The sequence below is a fragment of the Neurospora crassa genome, linkage group VII, assembly GCF_000182925.2.
Source record: "Neurospora crassa OR74A linkage group VII, whole genome shotgun sequence".
Classification (NCBI taxonomy): domain Eukaryota; kingdom Fungi; phylum Ascomycota; class Sordariomycetes; order Sordariales; family Sordariaceae; genus Neurospora; species Neurospora crassa.
Genome location: NC_026507.1, coordinates 3,497,640 through 3,513,221, shown reverse-complemented (window position 1 = coordinate 3,513,221; position 15,582 = coordinate 3,497,640). Strand labels below are relative to the sequence as shown.

At 52.5% G+C, this 15,582-nt stretch overlaps 5 protein-coding genes across 5 annotated transcripts; 3 read left to right on the top strand and 2 right to left on the bottom strand.

Moving 5' to 3' along the window:
- Positions 1-2,505: 2,505 nt before the first annotated feature.
- On the top strand, positions 2,506-3,265 carry NCU08140 (hypothetical protein; the record flags this gene model as incomplete). Its single annotated transcript, XM_954354.1, has 6 exons — positions 2,506-2,529; positions 2,601-2,680; positions 2,737-2,790; positions 2,892-2,955; positions 3,075-3,147; positions 3,204-3,265. 6 exons carry the CDS (start codon positions 2,506-2,508, stop codon positions 3,263-3,265), a joined length of 357 nt encoding a protein of 118 aa, XP_959447.1.
- A 712-nt stretch (positions 3,266-3,977) lies between these two features.
- Positions 3,978-7,218, top strand: NCU11381 (diphosphomevalonate decarboxylase). The gene is made up of 3 exons (XM_001728016.2): positions 3,978-5,346; positions 5,432-6,836; positions 6,895-7,218. Exons 1-2 carry the CDS (start codon positions 5,285-5,287, stop codon positions 6,552-6,554), a joined length of 1,185 nt encoding a protein of 394 aa, XP_001728068.1. The 5' UTR covers positions 3,978-5,284; the 3' UTR covers positions 6,555-6,836; positions 6,895-7,218.
- A 124-nt stretch (positions 7,219-7,342) lies between these two features.
- On the top strand, positions 7,343-9,211 carry NCU11380 (hypothetical protein; the record flags this gene model as incomplete). The annotated part of the gene is made up of 3 exons (XM_001728015.2): positions 7,343-7,426; positions 7,649-8,942; positions 9,022-9,211. 3 exons carry the CDS (start codon positions 7,343-7,345, stop codon positions 9,078-9,080), a joined length of 1,437 nt encoding a protein of 478 aa, XP_001728067.2. The 3' UTR covers positions 9,081-9,211.
- A 9-nt stretch (positions 9,212-9,220) lies between these two features.
- NCU08138 (cytochrome C1 heme lyase) lies at positions 9,221-10,773 on the bottom strand. The gene has a single exon (XM_954352.3). It carries the CDS (start codon positions 10,452-10,454, stop codon positions 9,501-9,503), a length of 954 nt encoding a protein of 317 aa, XP_959445.3. The 5' UTR covers positions 10,455-10,773; the 3' UTR covers positions 9,221-9,500.
- Positions 10,774-11,401: 628 nt separating this feature from the next.
- On the bottom strand, positions 11,402-13,045 carry NCU08137 (hypothetical protein). The gene is made up of 2 exons (XM_954351.3): positions 12,452-13,045; positions 11,402-12,331 (listed from the first exon to the last, which is right to left on the bottom strand). The coding sequence occupies exons 1-2, from the start codon at positions 12,540-12,542 to the stop codon at positions 12,030-12,032; spliced, it is 393 nt and encodes a 130-aa protein (XP_959444.1). The 5' UTR covers positions 12,543-13,045; the 3' UTR covers positions 11,402-12,029.
- Positions 13,046-15,582: the final 2,537 nt, after the last annotated feature.

Genomic DNA, 15,582 nt, shown 5'->3' with positions numbered 1-15,582 from the left:
CAGTCGAAGTCTAGTCTGATTCAAAGCGAAAACCATGTCTCTCTGCCTGCCTGCCTGCCTGCCCTATGGTTAGATCATTGGTCGTTCAACACTCGCACCAAGTACACTAAAGACAGACAGCCAGACAGACAGACAGAGACAAGGGTGTGTGGGTGTGGGAAGTGACCTAGAAGAAACCATGAAAGGAAGCGGGGTTCGTTACCTATGTGTGTGTGTTGCTACCTACAGTGCTGGATGGATGGATGGACACTCAAGTTAGGTAGGTAGGTAGTCAGTCCACAACGGATCATACGTACCTACCTACCTAAGGTAGTGTAGGTAGGCCACGATAGCTGCTGTTCACAAGGATTGATATCTAAGCTAGAGGTAAGTACCTAGAAGGAAGAGTCGTATCCTACCTATCCTATCCTATATCCTAGGTATCCTGCTTATCAATTCATCTACGCAGTACTAGCACTACTACTACTACGTATTTTAAACATCAAGAGTGGAGAGCTGCACAATGGGGTTATGAACCTTGAAGGGTGCTACATACCTTAGACGTGTAGTGAACAGGTAGAAGTCGGTCCAATGCTGACCTACCCTCCCTCCCTCCCTCCAGCTCTACATACCTAGTAGTAGAATCAGGATCGGGATTAGGATCGGGATCGGAACCAGAATCGGGATCAGAATCAGAATCAGAATCGGGATCAGGATTAACTACCTACCCTTTTTTTGTTCCACTTACATGCTGGAAATCTTCTCTCTTGCTTCGGTTTCTTGTATTCTCACTTTTTATTTAATTCTTTCAAACTTTGGCGTGGTCCTCGGCGTTCAAGTTCTCATATCTGCCTACCTGCCTACCTAGCTAGAAACCGGTAGGCTATCTATATTGTAGAGATACCTAGAGGTAGTCTGGGCTGCTGCAAGCTACCTAAACATTGTTAGTGTTATCCTCGCCCCGGTCGGGGGGTTGTGGTTGTGGTTGTGATTGTGGTTGTGGTTGTGGTTGCGGTATGTAGTCTGGTAGTAAAGTAGTAGTACTACCTACTTACCTACCTACATAGTAGCAGAGTAACACCAGCGGTAGTGTAGTACCGATGCGGGAACGGCAAGCACCATTGAGGCACGTTCCCGTGGGGCACAGGGCATCCATGGGTGGAGGGAGGAAGGGGGGGACAGGGCAGACACATCGCCCGATAGGTATGGAGGGGAAAGGGGGGGCACAGGTGGCCGCCGCACGGCAGGCAGGCAGGTAGGTAGGTAGGTACATAGATAGGTAAGGTAGGTAGGTAGGCACAAGTAAGGTAACTTGGGTTCATTGACTGGACGCAATGGAGTGAGTCTGCGACTACCTACCTCTAGGTACCTAGGTGGTGAATTGAGACTACTTCTACATATGGATCAGAGAACTAGACTACCACCCCATGCTGAATCGAGATCAATTAGTGTAGAGTAGGAATGGTGTTCCGTGCAAGGCATGATCATCATCATCATCATCATCAAAATCGTGTAATACGGGTCCAGTCCTCCAAGAGGTGGTGGGTAGGTGGGTAGGGTGGATGTGTACGGTATAAGGTGGTATCGATGGTACCTTGAGTCGAGTCGAGTCGAATCGAGTCATCTCTCGTGTGTGTCAAAGAAAAAAAAGAGAAGAAGACAAAAGCAAGAAAATGTGTGTCTGTCTGCTGTGGTTTGTCGCAGTCTTTACAAAAATATATTCTATTCTATTCGGTAGGTGGGTGTGGGAGTAACCCGGAAGCTTACACGTACGGTAGGATGAAAGGAAAGTAAGTAAGTAGGTAGGTAGGTAGGGGACTTGCGAGAATAGAGTAGGTAGGTGGAATGTACGTACGAATGTCCCAGGCATGAAAAGCGGGCACATCACGATAATAACTTGACAGTGTCGATCAGGGTTGGTTTGGTGTTACTTAGGTATCCTTGGCTACCCTACATTGTAACTATAGCTACTCCAATAATCTTCTACGAACTGAGGGTGACTGGTAGAGATGTTCGAGTTTAGCCTGCAGTGCTTCTACTGACACATGATACACGAGTAGGTTTGGTGCACTCTGGAAGGCCTTAGATGCTAGTAACGATAAGGAGAGAAAGGTAGGTAGATACAGAGGTGGTGCTACGGACTAAGCGCATGTTGGTAGCTTCAAGCTACTCAAACTATCTCATTGCGGACTTGTATAAGGTCATTAGCATGACGCTTGGGCTGCTGGCGAGTGTCGATGTTCGTGTACAGAGCCTCTAGAATGCACGTGGTTGGAGTGTTCACAATGTCTTCTGTATCTGTCTTGAATTGTGATAATGTCTCTGTGTTTAAAATAGTTACCTATCTACGTAGCTCTAGCTTCACCTCCGCCAAGGCATTGACGACCCTTGGGCGGCTTGTTCCGTCAACATGCAAGTGCACTTGAAGCATCGGAACATCGAAACCTAGCTCGTCCCTTAGAATCCACGTTGATCCTGATCGGACACTCTCTGATGGGATCCCCTCGAATTGACGACACTCACATCATGCCGCAGCGTTACCTGGTCAAGGTATGTATGGCCCAGACTTATTCTACTTCAAACAAACACCTCCATCCTAAAAATTGCCCACTACATAATAGCCAGCACGTGGCTTTCATATAACCTTTTTGGAATTGATTGCCTGCCTCAACGCTACCTTGTCGACTTGCTACCGGGCACAGTATGTAATGTATACCCATTGGGAGACATAAAGACGACGAACGACGAGACACGAAGCACACGAAACACGTGGCGTCCAACGACACTCCTTTCCGTTAACCATACATGCCTGTACGTACACCTATACCCCAAATCTCTCAACGGCTGCCGGCATGATTGGTGTCACGTCATTGCGTGTGTTTCCGGTAGATTGTCACTCAAGCATTTCACAGGCCAGGGCTGGAATGGGGCGGGCGGGCGCGCGCGGGGAAAAGAAGAGTCTGGGGCAGCGGCAGGGTAGGCATGAGAAGCGTATGCAGTGGCGTTTTGTAATTTCCCTGGCTCGCAGCAGCAGGCAGCATGATGGCGGAGGCGAGGTAAAGAGGAAAATGTATGTAACGCACGTATGTATGTAGGGTATCGGCCTCGAAAGAGGAGAAAGTTACGGGTTCCGGGTCGGGTATCCGGTGGCCTGGCCGCCGGCGGCTGGTATGTGTGTGCCAGGTGTTGCGGGAGGTGGTGACGCGTAAGAGTTTTCATAGCAGGAAACTGGAGGCTGACTGGTCTTCAGCCCCTCACCCTCAAGCTGGTCGGTCTAATAGGGTGAGTCCGATCGAAATTCTGGATCTCGGAAAGCCTGACTCGGCTCAATGGCATGGTTTGGGGTTTCATGTGGTTCGTATAAGAAAAATAAGATGAGATTTGGGACGGGATCGGGATCGTGTGAGAGCCTTTGGGGGTGTGGTGCGGCTGGGTCTCATTGGAGTATGTAGCTTATGGGCAGGATGAACGTGGTTAAGGGTACTGGGAGATGGAGAATGGGGTGTCGTAATTCGTTGTGTCTTTCCTTGGTGCAGTTATCTTTAGTATTATCGTCATGTCTTTGAATACTGGAAGGAAGAAAACCTATCAGTTAGTGCAGGGAAAGCCCTGAATAGACACTTTTCACGTTTTCGACCAACATATCCGGTCGGAAGCTCTTGAATGCTGGATTGAACCCCTCAACCATGACAGGTCCGTTCGGACTCGAGATCAAGGTCGATGCCGGGTCTAGAAGGAGGGATCGGCAACTTAGCCATGTGGTAGTAGCAGATATCAACCTTTCTGTGGACTGTCTGTATGCAGGACCGGCTTTAGCGAGTCTCCAAGACAAGTCTGTCCTGTTCTGTGATACAGCTGTCAGGCTCCGCTTGTCGATAAGAGAGGAGTTGAACAGTTCGATAACCATTTGTCCTATCACCGTACCTGGTCCACAGTCATACGACAGCTTGTGTGTCTCGCTAGTGTAACACGACGGTGGTCTGTGACAGAATACCACCAAGGCAGATTGTAGTACTAGTGCTCAGTGGTAGGCTGGTTGACGTGTAGTCAAGCGCCATATTGGAACTTGATTACAGGTTAGCCAGCCAGTCGAGGGTTGGTCGAGTGTGTACATAGTGTCAAGTCAGTACCGTCAGTTTCCCGTGAGACATGAGCGTCACCAGGGGCTCAGTCTACACAGAGTCAGCGAGAGACTCGGCATCTTCCCTGATTATTTCTCAAACATGTCTCTGATGTGAAGTGCCCGAGGAAGACCTGGGGTGTTTCAGCTCGTCATCTTTTCTGCAACTTGCAAGTGATACCGAGAGCTCATGGCGTGTTTGAGTCTGTTGTCTCTCAACCCGGTCAGCCGACTTGAAGATGTTGACGATGATAGACGTCCAGAGATACCAGACCAGCTCGGAGCTGAAGCATCTGCATAGCAATAGGGTAGTTATGACGTTGAGTTGTAGTCATTGCTGGATCTGCAGCCGTCCACTTGTGGGTTCGTGAATCAACATCGACATGCCGGCGAGACCAAAGACAAGACATAGCTTTGTTGACAAGAGTGAGACTCGGACTCCTAGACACCATGTCACTATAACCCCTTACCCATGAATTTCGGATGAGCGTCGTGATGTCTGGTTGTGACATTGGCGTGGACAGAAATGTGATCCATATGCACATGATTAATGTTGGGTGAGGTTGAGTGAGGACGATGAGTAAGTACGTGGAAGGCATATCAACTGCCAAGTGATGAGACAGGTGGGCTGAATAGAATCCTAAAATCAGGTTTCTTCGTGGCAGAGTGAGAGAGTTCGTGGCAGAAATCAGATGTCGGCATCTTGAGACGGTGATGGATGCGGCACACGGCAGAGGTCAGAAAGCGGGCGGTTCGGGCCATGACGGAGACGGAGACGGAGACGGAGACGGGGACGGGCCAGGCCGCCGATGCCCTTGAGGCGGCGCTAGCTCACTCTAGCTTGGCGCGTTCAGGGTCCTCTGGCGGCAGGCAGAGCTCCAAATCTACCTGTAGCTGTACTAGCTGGAGCCCAGGTTCAATGACCCCACCTCTGCCCCGCTGGAGAGCCCCGCCAGAGTGCTGCGATGCAGAGCTGTTGCTGGGGGAACACAGTTGAAAGGGGGTCTTGGTCTCTCCAGCTTCATTTCCCAACTTCTTTGTTGACCGCCCGCTGACCAACAACCACCAAGCAACCACCATCGCGACATTGCCCTTCTGTCCTTTCTCTTACTTCTTCTTTGTGACCTGTTCTTTCCATACGCCTCTAACGATACCCCCCCCGTATAATCCTATAACATATTCATAATGGCTTCCGAAAAGGTCTACCGCGCCAGCACCACGGCCCCCGTCAACATTGCCGTCGTCAAGTCAGCCCAACTTTCCCTAATACTCAATTGATACTTCGGACGAACACGTGGAGAGGAGCATCTGAACTGACCCCCGTAATTCCAGGTACTGGGGCAAGCGCGACACCAAGCTCAACCTCCCCACCAACAGCTCTCTCTCCGTCACTCTCTCCCAGGCCGATCTCCGCACCCTCACCACCGCCTCCTGTTCGGCCTCGTACCCCGAAGGCGACTCCCTTCTTCTCAATGGCGAGCCCTCTGATGTGTCTGGCGCTCGCCCCCAGGCCTGCTTCCGTGAGCTGCGCGCCCGTCGTGCCGCCCTCGAGGCTGCCGACCCCTCGCTCCCCAAGCTCTCCACCATGCCTCTGCGCATCGTCTCCGAGAACAACTTCCCTACCGCTGCCGGTCTCGCCTCGTCCGCTGCTGGCTTCGCTGCCTTTGTGAGGGCTATCGCCAACCTCTACGAGCTTCCTGCCTCCCCCTCGGAGCTGAGCTTGATCGCCCGCCAGGGCTCCGGCTCCGCCTGCCGCAGTCTGTTTGGCGGTTATGTTGCCTGGCGCATGGGTGAGGCTGCTGATGGCAGCGATTCCATGGCCGACCAGGTTGCCGAGGCCTCGCACTGGCCCGAGATGCGCGCCCTGATCCTCGTCGCGTCTGCCGCCAAGAAGGGTGTCAGCTCGACCTCGGGCATGCAGCAGACGGTTGCCACCTCGAGTCTCTTCAAGGAGCGCATCACGTCGGTCGTTCCCAAAAACATGGAGATTATGGAGAAGGCGATTGCCGAGCGCGACTTTGCCGCGTTTGCTGAGGTCACCATGCGCGATTCCAACTCCTTCCACGCTACCTGCGCTGACACCTATCCTCCCATCTTCTACATGAACGACGTTTCGCGCGCCGCCATTCGCGCTGTCGAGGCCATCAACGCGGCTGCTGGCCGGTCCGTTGCCGCTTACACTTTCGATGCCGGCCCGAACGCCGTCATTTACTATCTCGAGCAGGATACCGAGGCCGTTGTTGGCAACCTCTACAGCGTCCTTAGCAAGGTGGATGGCTGGAAGGCGTCCGCCGTTGAGGGCCTCAAGGCCAACGCGTCCTTTGACGAGAGTGTTGTCGGCTTGCTCAAGAACGGCGTCAGCCGTGTGATCATGACCAGTGTCGGCGAGGGTCCGGTTGCGACACAGGAGTACCTGGTGGCTGAGGATGGCACTCCGGTCAAGAGCTCTTCTTAGAGGAGATGGGTTTGAAAGAGAAGCATAACGCGTAAGCTGCTGCGCAGGTTGGATTTTAATACTGGAGAAATATTGACCTAATAATGTACATACCCGGCTGTGGACACACTACCAAGGAAGGGCAAGGTAGCGAGAAGCTATGGACATATCATGATACAGACATGGCTGGCTAAATGTCCCTGGAGGACAGACAGTATTGGCCAATGTCTGAAAAGGCTAGCAGGCTGTTGCAATGGCAAAGATGGACGCAAACCCTGTCCGTTCCTTCTTCGGTTATACTTGGTGCTTATGTTAACCTCCTCCGTATCTATTCCTCTAGAACTACTGACTGTCGATACAGGGTATAGCACCTCCAAGTCTATAGTAAGGAGGTTCTAAGATATCTAAAAGGGGCCCCGATCGATGTCCAGTTTATGGCGTGCGGACTTGAGCCTTAATGTCGGTGGCTTATAACACATACAGCAATCACGGCACGGCCTTACGTCAGGATATGGCCAAAGGGGGGTTTTACCATCGCTTGGCGCCATCCCTTTCGCGACCATTCAAGACGCGCACTGCACGCTCATGTACAACGCAACATAACGCAGCTTTGGGCTATCTTACGCGCCATTGCATTATCAGGAGAAGAAAAACCGGTTGGTAACTCTGGCTAAATAATTGTATCTTCTGGCACACCTTTAACCGATCAACTATTTGCCACAACCCGCGCACAGCTCCCTTCTCTTGGACAAACGGTTTCGACAACCAACGATACCAGAGCTTCGTTGATGTAGACAGCAATCGAGAGGATGAGCAGGAACATCTACGACATTGATCCGGCGGGCAACGTGCTCTGCACATATAACGGTGAATCACGGGAGAGTCTAAAGGCTGTATGTACTTACTTGATCCATCTCTCTCCATCCATCTTGTCATCAATCAATCTATCCATTAGTCCCATCCATCCATCCATCCGCCCTTATCCTGTTCTACCCTTCTCAATCAAGTACACCCCCCCATTATCACCATCATCACATCATCCCTACTCTACCTACCTACCTACCTCACCTACTTTAGCTCCACCCCCAACTCATCCAATCCTAACTCTCACACAGCACCAAACCAAAGTTGCCCCCCTCCACGCCCTCCTGAACGCCTTCCTCCCCGCTGGCTACCCCCACTCCGTAACCCCCGACTACCTCCCCTACCAAACCTACGACTCCCTCCAAGCCTTTTTCAGCAGCATCTCGTCTTTACTCGCCAACCGCGCCGTCCTCGAAGGCCTGGGGGTGGGAGACGCCTCTTCGTCCCCCACGGCAGCGCTCATTCTCAAAATCACCAGCGACACCATCTCCCGCTTTGCCACCATCTTATTCGCCCACCGGCTCGGGACCGCCATCGAGCCCGAATGTAAATTTTTTAGATTTCTGGCTGATGTTCTGAACGATGCTGCGCAACTGTTGGATTTGCTGATGCCGGTGATGATGATGGGGGAGACGAGGTATGGATTGAAGTTGGGGGTGGTTGTGGGTAGTGGGGTGTTGAGGAGTTGGTGCGGTGTTGCGGCGGGGGCGAGCAAGGCGAGTTTGTCGGCGCATTTTGTCACGCAGCGAAGCAGTTTGGGGGAGTTGAATGCCAAGGAGGCAAGTCAGGAGACGGTGGTGAGTCTTTTGGGTATGTTGGTGGGGAGTTTGGTGGTGAAAGTGGTGCAGGATCGACTGGTGGTGTGGGTGTTGATGGTGGGATTGCTGGGGGTGCATTTGTTGATGAATTATCGGGGGGTGAGGTGTGTCAGGTTACGAACGCTGAATAGGCAGCGGGCGACGATGGTGGTGAGGAGTTGGTTGGAAACGGGGAGGGTGTTGGGGCCGGAGGAGGTGAGTAAAAGGGAGAGTATCCTGCAGTTGCGGATAGGATGGGGATGGGGAAGGGGAGGGGGATGGACGGGGTTTGGTAGGATGGCGAGTAAGTCGGGGGAGTATACGGGTACGTGCGAGTTTGGGACGTATGGGGATGTGAAGGCTTTGGCGGGGTGGAAGGGAGGGTATCATAGCTATGAGTTTGAGATGGAAGGGTATTTTATGGGGATTTGTCATCGGGGAGGGAGTTTTCGTATGAGGATTGCGTTGAAGGAGGAGGAGGGGGAAAAGAAAATGAGTTCAAGTGCGCGTGCAAATAGTCCGTTGGAGGCCTGGTTTGATGCCGTTAATCACGCCTATCACTTTGACTCGGCCCTTAAGGATGGGCTGGAGAGCCATTATGAGAACGAGGTGCCGCTGCTGGGATATACGTCGGAGGAGCAGAAAGGAACCGTCTTTGCGGCGCTGGCGGCTGCTGGGTGGGATCCGGAGACGAATGCGTTGGAAACGAGATCGCCTGTGAGGGTGAGGGTCGGGGATGGGAAGAAAGGTATGTGTGGCTGGCTGACTACATGATGATTTCTCGTCCGTCTTGTTCCCTTTGCTAACATGTGGTCCCTCCTTTCCAGTTCCAATCCCATCTGAAAAAGATCTTATTCGACAACCACAGGTGTCCAAGAAGGATTGAGATATTACTGGACTGGGCAGGTGGGAAGACATTTGATCTTCCACTCGGAACAGCCGGATACATAAACAGTAACAAGACATCTACAAAGTTGAAGTGATATGTAATCTTTAGATCCAACACCAAAGAGCGACCATCATCATCAGGAAAGTAGACTCTATGCAGCGATTTTCCCATGTCTATCCTTCTCTATCGAACCTTTCCCTTTTCTTGTATCCTGAAGCGCCATTTGGACGGCCGTTTATATGCCAAACATGAGCGAGACGCAATGTTAAACCAACCAGTACTAATAATACAACGAAACATACATGTCTTACAAGTCCAGTAAGATCTCTCTATCTTATGTACCAAGTCTCCTCCATATTCAGACCTATTCAACAATCCCACTCGCCGTCATCTATACACCCACCCCTTCACTTCACCCTAGTTCATCCCCACAAACCTCAACGCCCTCATCTTCACCCCCTCCCACGTGTTCAACTTGGGTCTCACATCCAGATAAAAGTTCAGCTTCCCCGCCCCGGCCCTATCGTTATTCCTCCCCGCATAAAAGTCAATCACATAGTCCACCCTCGTGCCACAGCGATCCACAATCCAATCATGCCGATCAAACGGCGCCGTGTATCCCAACAAGGTGTTCAGCCTCGCCTTGGGCGTCATCCGCTTGCTCTCGCCCATGAAGCTCTGCAGCTTGGGGCCCTCGGCGCATCCACATGCTTCGCCGGTAAAGGGCTTCTCCCACCGCAGGATCTCGGCCCACGCGCGCTCGTTGACGGCGTTGTGGATGGGCACGACCGTCTTCATGTCGGCCGCGCTGGCGCCGTCGTGGCCCTTGCGCTTCATGGCCTCGTAGAATTGCTTTTCCGAGGGGTAGACCCAGTTGCCGGTGGAGGTGTCGGCGCCCGTTTCTTGCTCGGCGTTGGAGGGGCAGGCGGAGGGACCCGTGGTGGCGGCGCGGGGGATGGAGGAGATTTCGCGGTGTTCGCCGAGGTTAAGCTGGGGAGTAGCACCGGCGGCGGCGGCGGCACCGGTTGTTGTGGAGCCGGAAGAAGAAGACATGAAGGGGAGCCATGAGGACCAGGATGATGATGATGATGATTGTTGTTGTTGTTGCGAGGTAGGAAGCGCTGCGGGAACTGCTGTTTGTTGCGCCGGCTGGGGGATCGGAGTCTGTGTTGGTGGTTGCTGTGGTGCTGGTACTACTGGCGTGGTAAAGGCATTTTCTGGCGATGGTGCCGTCGAGCCACCCGCCGCGGCCGCAGCTTCTTGTGCGGCCTTTGCCTGCTTTGCTTGTTGCAACCAGAGCTCGCGCGTCTTGTGGTCGACGGGGCACTTGTCCTCACTGCCGGCGCCGGCCTGTCCTGCCATTTCCTTCATCTCGATGGTTGTAATAAAGTTGTGACTATCGGCAAGGGTTCTTCTTGTCGTCGTTGTAGGTCGTGAGGTGTATAAGGATAGCAGGGATCCTCGTCTACAATCGGGATGCGACGATGTCGACGAGTTCAGATGAGGGCAGTCTCGGGTTTTGGCTTTGCGACAATTCGTTCAAAGGTGGTTTTTTTGCTCGTCGTCAAGGTCCAAACAAACAAGTTGCTGGGACCGGGGAACTGAGCTTTGCAAGTAAAGTGAGAAGAATCACCGAGCTCCCGATTGGGTCCGGCGCCGTTATCGTCCTCAATTCGTCAGCGCAGTGGAGGTTGCCGGGAGCTCCCCTCTTCAACAACGCAAGTTCAACTTTTTAGCGGGGCTTGGGCGATCAATTGGCCGGTCCCTCCTGTCCAGTTGTTTGGCAGCTGACACGGGAGCTGTCAGAGACCTTGTTCCCCAGGAGCCCGGCCCCCACCACCTAAGTTCCCGCGTCCTCACCGGTGGTGCAGTGGGTGATTGCAGGTGAACTCAGCACATGGGCACATGGCATCGAATCAATTCAAAGTCCCCCGGCCGGCAATCTCGCAGGGCTGATCACTTTCCCCGTCACAGTCCGCTTGCTGCTTCTGTTTCTCATATGTGAGGTCATCTCCGTAGAAGCCGAAATGTCGCCTGTACGCAGTACATAGTACACTAGAGGATTTTACTTGGACGTCACATATCATATGCATTCCCATGATGAGATGTGCTATGAGCTGGGCGCTTCCGAGCATGCCGAGGTGATTGCCTAACCCTGAGCAATCGGTGTTGACGATGCTTTTTTTTTTTTTCCGGTCTTGATGGTTAAGGCCTCGACACAGCGCGGGTCACAGGCCAATGTTCACATATGGCGTGGCTCAATTATGTAAATCTCAAGACCGGTAGTTCCCAGCAATTCTACGTCCAAACAACGGCATGGTAAATCTCTTTGTCTCGCATGTCGTCATTCTCGGCATTTGCAGACCAGATACGAGCAGCGGTTGGTGTTCATAGTGTTTATATGTTATTCTGGGCTCGCGGGCTGACAACCAACGCGGGGATTTCGCCCCGGCTTCGGGAGTCGCCCGTTGCACTGACTATATACACAAGACCTGCATCCGTTCCCCGGTCACTCAAGCCCGGATGTCCGGACAAGGCCCGGCCTCCTTTGGACGACGTTCTCCCCCACCGATCCGTTAACACCGTGCCATGCAGACCAAAAGCCGCAACGTGTAGTTCTAAAGCCAAACCCCGGTGAGTTTTTAGTTTGTTTCTTGAACGCCAATGCAGTGTCGTTCATAAATAATCTGATATGCAAACTTTGCTCGGTTCAAAATCGCGTGAAGCATGGGTGATCATACGCTGTGTGTGTGTCATGTGTGTGAGGGGGCAATAGGGATAGATAGCTTTAGATGATGGGGAATCTCAAGTGTAGGCCCATTCCCAGGTCAATGGGGCGGAATTGGCAATTCTCAAAGGATCGCTGCGTTGTGTCGGTCGTTTCGGACTCGATATCGATTTTGGTAAACGAACTGTCTAGTCCATGTTGATTCATTTCTCTCCCGTTTAAGCAAAGCCACAGCCGGACTCAATAGCCTCAATCTCGGCCTCGGTGAGGGGCTGGCGACGGAAGCGGGCGGGGAGGTCGTTGCGGTCAAAGTAAAGACCCTGGGGAGGGTTGACAGAGCCGAGAGCGGCACCGGGGGAGCCACCAATGCCGTCGACATCAGGGCGGATGGTCTTGCGAAGAGGGCCGTGCTGCTGGGCGTGTTGGCGGTAGGCACTGAAGGAGGGGGAAGAGCCCCAGTTGGCCGGGAGCGAGTGGGTGGGAGAGGCAGGGTGAGGCTTGGGAGTGTGGTCGACGGAAGCTGTTGGACAAGGAGCAGGCTGTCAGCACGTCATCCGAAAAGAACACCAAGGTTCGCGAGTCAAAATGGCAGATGCACCACACCGGAATGCTCGGAGGCGCAGGGCAGGGAGGAACGTACTGGGAATGGTTCTGCGACCGATGAACTTGATGGAAGGAACACGCTCAGCGTGAGCGGCAGCCTGGCGGAGGACTCTAGTGGCGGCGAACATGGTTGCGATTTTGAGGGTTGGGTGTGTTGGTGTTGGGAAACGGTGACAACGGTAACTCGTGTAGGGCTGCACTCGGAGGCGGAGGCGGGAAAGCTGGAGGTAGTCTGTCGACTGGACCGGTTGACGAATTTTCTCGTTTTTCAGGGGCTATAAGTCAAGTGGGTAACTGCGGGTGTTGTTTTTTATTTGGGTATTCCACCAAAAAAAAAAGACAAGACGACAGGCAGTGTGACGATGCGGTTGTGGACAGCGGATGGAGGTCGAAGGGGCGGGCAGGAACGGTTGGCGAGAATGTGTCGGCTACGTTTCGAACGGTTGGACGGACAATAGGCAGCGGCCGGGGCGGAGGAGATGGGACCAAAGGGGGGGTTGAAGTTAGTTTGGACTCGACTCTCGAGACTCGCGGCCAGGACGGGACTGTAGCGGACAACGGGGGAGTGAGGGCGGCGCGAGATTTATCACTGTTTGTGGTTAACAGTTGGCTCTCTTTTGCTGCAAAAGGCACACCTTCGGCAGCAGCCCACTTTTTCACAAGCTGCCGAAAATTGGAGAACAGGCTGCATAGGAAAAATATCCCACCTCGTTTCAACCAATCAAGTCTCTTTGTGCGGCGACCTCCGCTTGCCCCGCCCCGTGTTCGTGGCCCATGGACGGAGTAGCGTGGTAGCTCTTGGACATGGGAATAGCACTAGATTTGTGCTAAGGTGTCACTACAGAGTGACAATACCCCCGAGAGCCGGAGGGAAGAGCTGCATTCGTCCTTGATCACCACACTGGGGCAGTCTTTTGGAGCGGGATGATGCATTGTGAACAGGCCATTTTCTCACCAGCATTCCACTTTGTCCACTCTGAGGTGGTTCCGTTGCAATTGCACCATCACTTGGATCGATGCACTCTCAGAACCCTCTCGAGTTCCGTTGAGCCCATCCTGCCTCTTCAGTTTGCTCCTCCGATCAATCATTGTTATTGCTCGTTGTGACTTGAGGCTGGGGTATTCTGCAATGAACTGCTCTGGTTCCCAATCGGGCACACAAGGCCAGACAGAAAAGGAAATCTATTCAAGATGGCGAGCGCTAGACTGGCCCCAGTTGCTGGTCCGTTGGCGACGGCTTGACAACCTAGCTTGCATTGCCAAGGAAGTTCTTGGAACGTCTTCACTGAAGAGCGCTAGAGGTTTGGTGGTGTCGTGCTAAAGGGCTCTGAATGGCTGGGTTGGCTGTCCGAGAGATAAGATTCAAAAGTGTTTGTAACATGTGTGAATAATTCGGTATTCGTCACAACTGAACGCCGCTGCATCTCCGGATTCTCGTCCGGGTTGCACATCTTCCACAAAAAACCTTTTTCCCCAAATTCATCGGTGCCGCTGGACCAGCATCATCCATGTGTGACAGGCATTTGTTCCAGCAGTCGACGACCCGTCTAGACCGGGGAAATCGAATAACACAACGACCGGGGCAAACCGTCGTCGCCCGCAGACGGCGCAACCGCCGATAAACATCGCCCCCCCCCCCCCCGGCTGTCCATTCCCCCCGGCTTTCCTTTCCCGTGGATTTATTGCCACCTTGACTGCGGACCACCTCTGGGGCTGGTGCCATCGTAAACCATCATGATGCGATTTCGGGTCTCACAACCAACCATCAAGAACAAGTTCCTCCCCCCCCCCCCGGCATGTTCTCCAGCCGTGCGCCCTTTGGATATAATCACAACACAGTCGCATCCCGCATCCCCAACCCGGAAGTCGTCCACGCGACTGCCATGGTTCCCGAATGCCATCAAATCGGCCCAACCCATCGCGGCCGCCTGACCTCACGGCAATCACACTTTGTCACACTTCTTCTCACTTTGTAACCCGCCCAGTGCGACCGCAACCGGATTCGGACCTCGCCGACACAAACCCCCTTCCTGCAGACTTTGGAAGCTCGTAAGGCCGATGGGTACGGGCAGTTGTCGAAGCACGCGATATGTAGTGTACATTGTGTAGTGTAAGTGGGGGTTCAATATGTATGTAGCGATAGGCCACGCACAGAGACCGGGCATAATGCTTACGCATATTACCCGAATATGTGCAATCAATGCTCGCCAAAATGACTTATAGTAGGGGAGAAGTCTTACCACCCCGGAGCACTGCAAATTTGATTCTTCTAATATCCTCACTTTTACCTGTCTTTCAAAAAAAGAGATCGGAGACATTGAATATCACCACCGTCGTGCATCTCTGGTGGTCATGAATGTTGCAGCATGATTTACACACCATGCTTGATTTCACAGAAAGTTGTTAGTCTAACCACCCGAGTTCATACGGTAATTCTACTACATAGGAGGTAATAATCACAATATGCGCAAGTGGAAGTACGGCGTTGGCTCCCTCTTTTATATATATATATATAAATATATATATATGCAATTCTGATCACTTTGCAATTCCCATATACATACGATACGTTATACCGTGGAATTGCGCGCCACTCCCTTTCGGAACCTGAGGATTGCGAATTTGGGTTTCGTTCAACCCCGCAATGCTTTATGCCAGTGCGTTACTCGCCTATCAAACAACCGGCCACAACTCGCAGTGTTCGCGTTAAGCCCGCATCTCATTCAGTTTTCTCCACCATCCCCAAAACGGAAACACACATCATGGAACCAGCCCCAGTCAGACATCGTGTACTTGATGCCAGGTGACCCAAGTTGTAATAATCCAATTACTATCGTGGTCACTCACCATGTCTAAAATCCAAACTTCCTCGGAACCGCAATCAGTTAGAAAGATTGCGATTTTGGGATTCGTGCGCAAGAAGAGAAAGAGGAAGAGAACGAGGTGTACGGATATATCGCAAGGTGAGAGAAAGAGAATATGGTTCTTGAAATCCCGGTATTCGAGTGCCATTTCCAAATCATGCTTCCAACACCGAACCAAACGCGCACCTACTGGCGGTTTAATGGCCGAGTGGTGTAATGGAAGCACACTGCACGATTAAGCGCCATCCTATTGGTCCTAGTTGGTATAAAAAGGTCTGAAAGTGCAAGGTCCTAGGTTCAATTC

Coding starts and splice junctions, on each gene's coding strand:
- NCU11381 (XM_001728016.2), top strand. CDS start 5,285: ATGGCTTCCGAAAAGGTCTACCGCGCCAGCACCACGGCCCCCGTCAAC. Junction 5,347..5,431: donor GTCAACATTGCCGTCGTCAA/GTCAGCCCAACT, acceptor CCGTAATTCCAG/GTACTGGGGCAAGCGCGACA.
- NCU08138 (XM_954352.3), bottom strand. CDS start 10,454: ATGAAGGAAATGGCAGGACAGGCCGGCGCCGGCAGTGAGGACAAGTGC.
- NCU08137 (XM_954351.3), bottom strand. CDS start 12,542: ATGTTCGCCGCCACTAGAGTCCTCCGCCAGGCTGCCGCTCACGCTGAG. Junction 12,332..12,451: donor CGGTCGCAGAACCATTCCCA/GTACGTTCCTCC, acceptor CTTGTCCAACAG/CTTCCGTCGACCACACTCCC.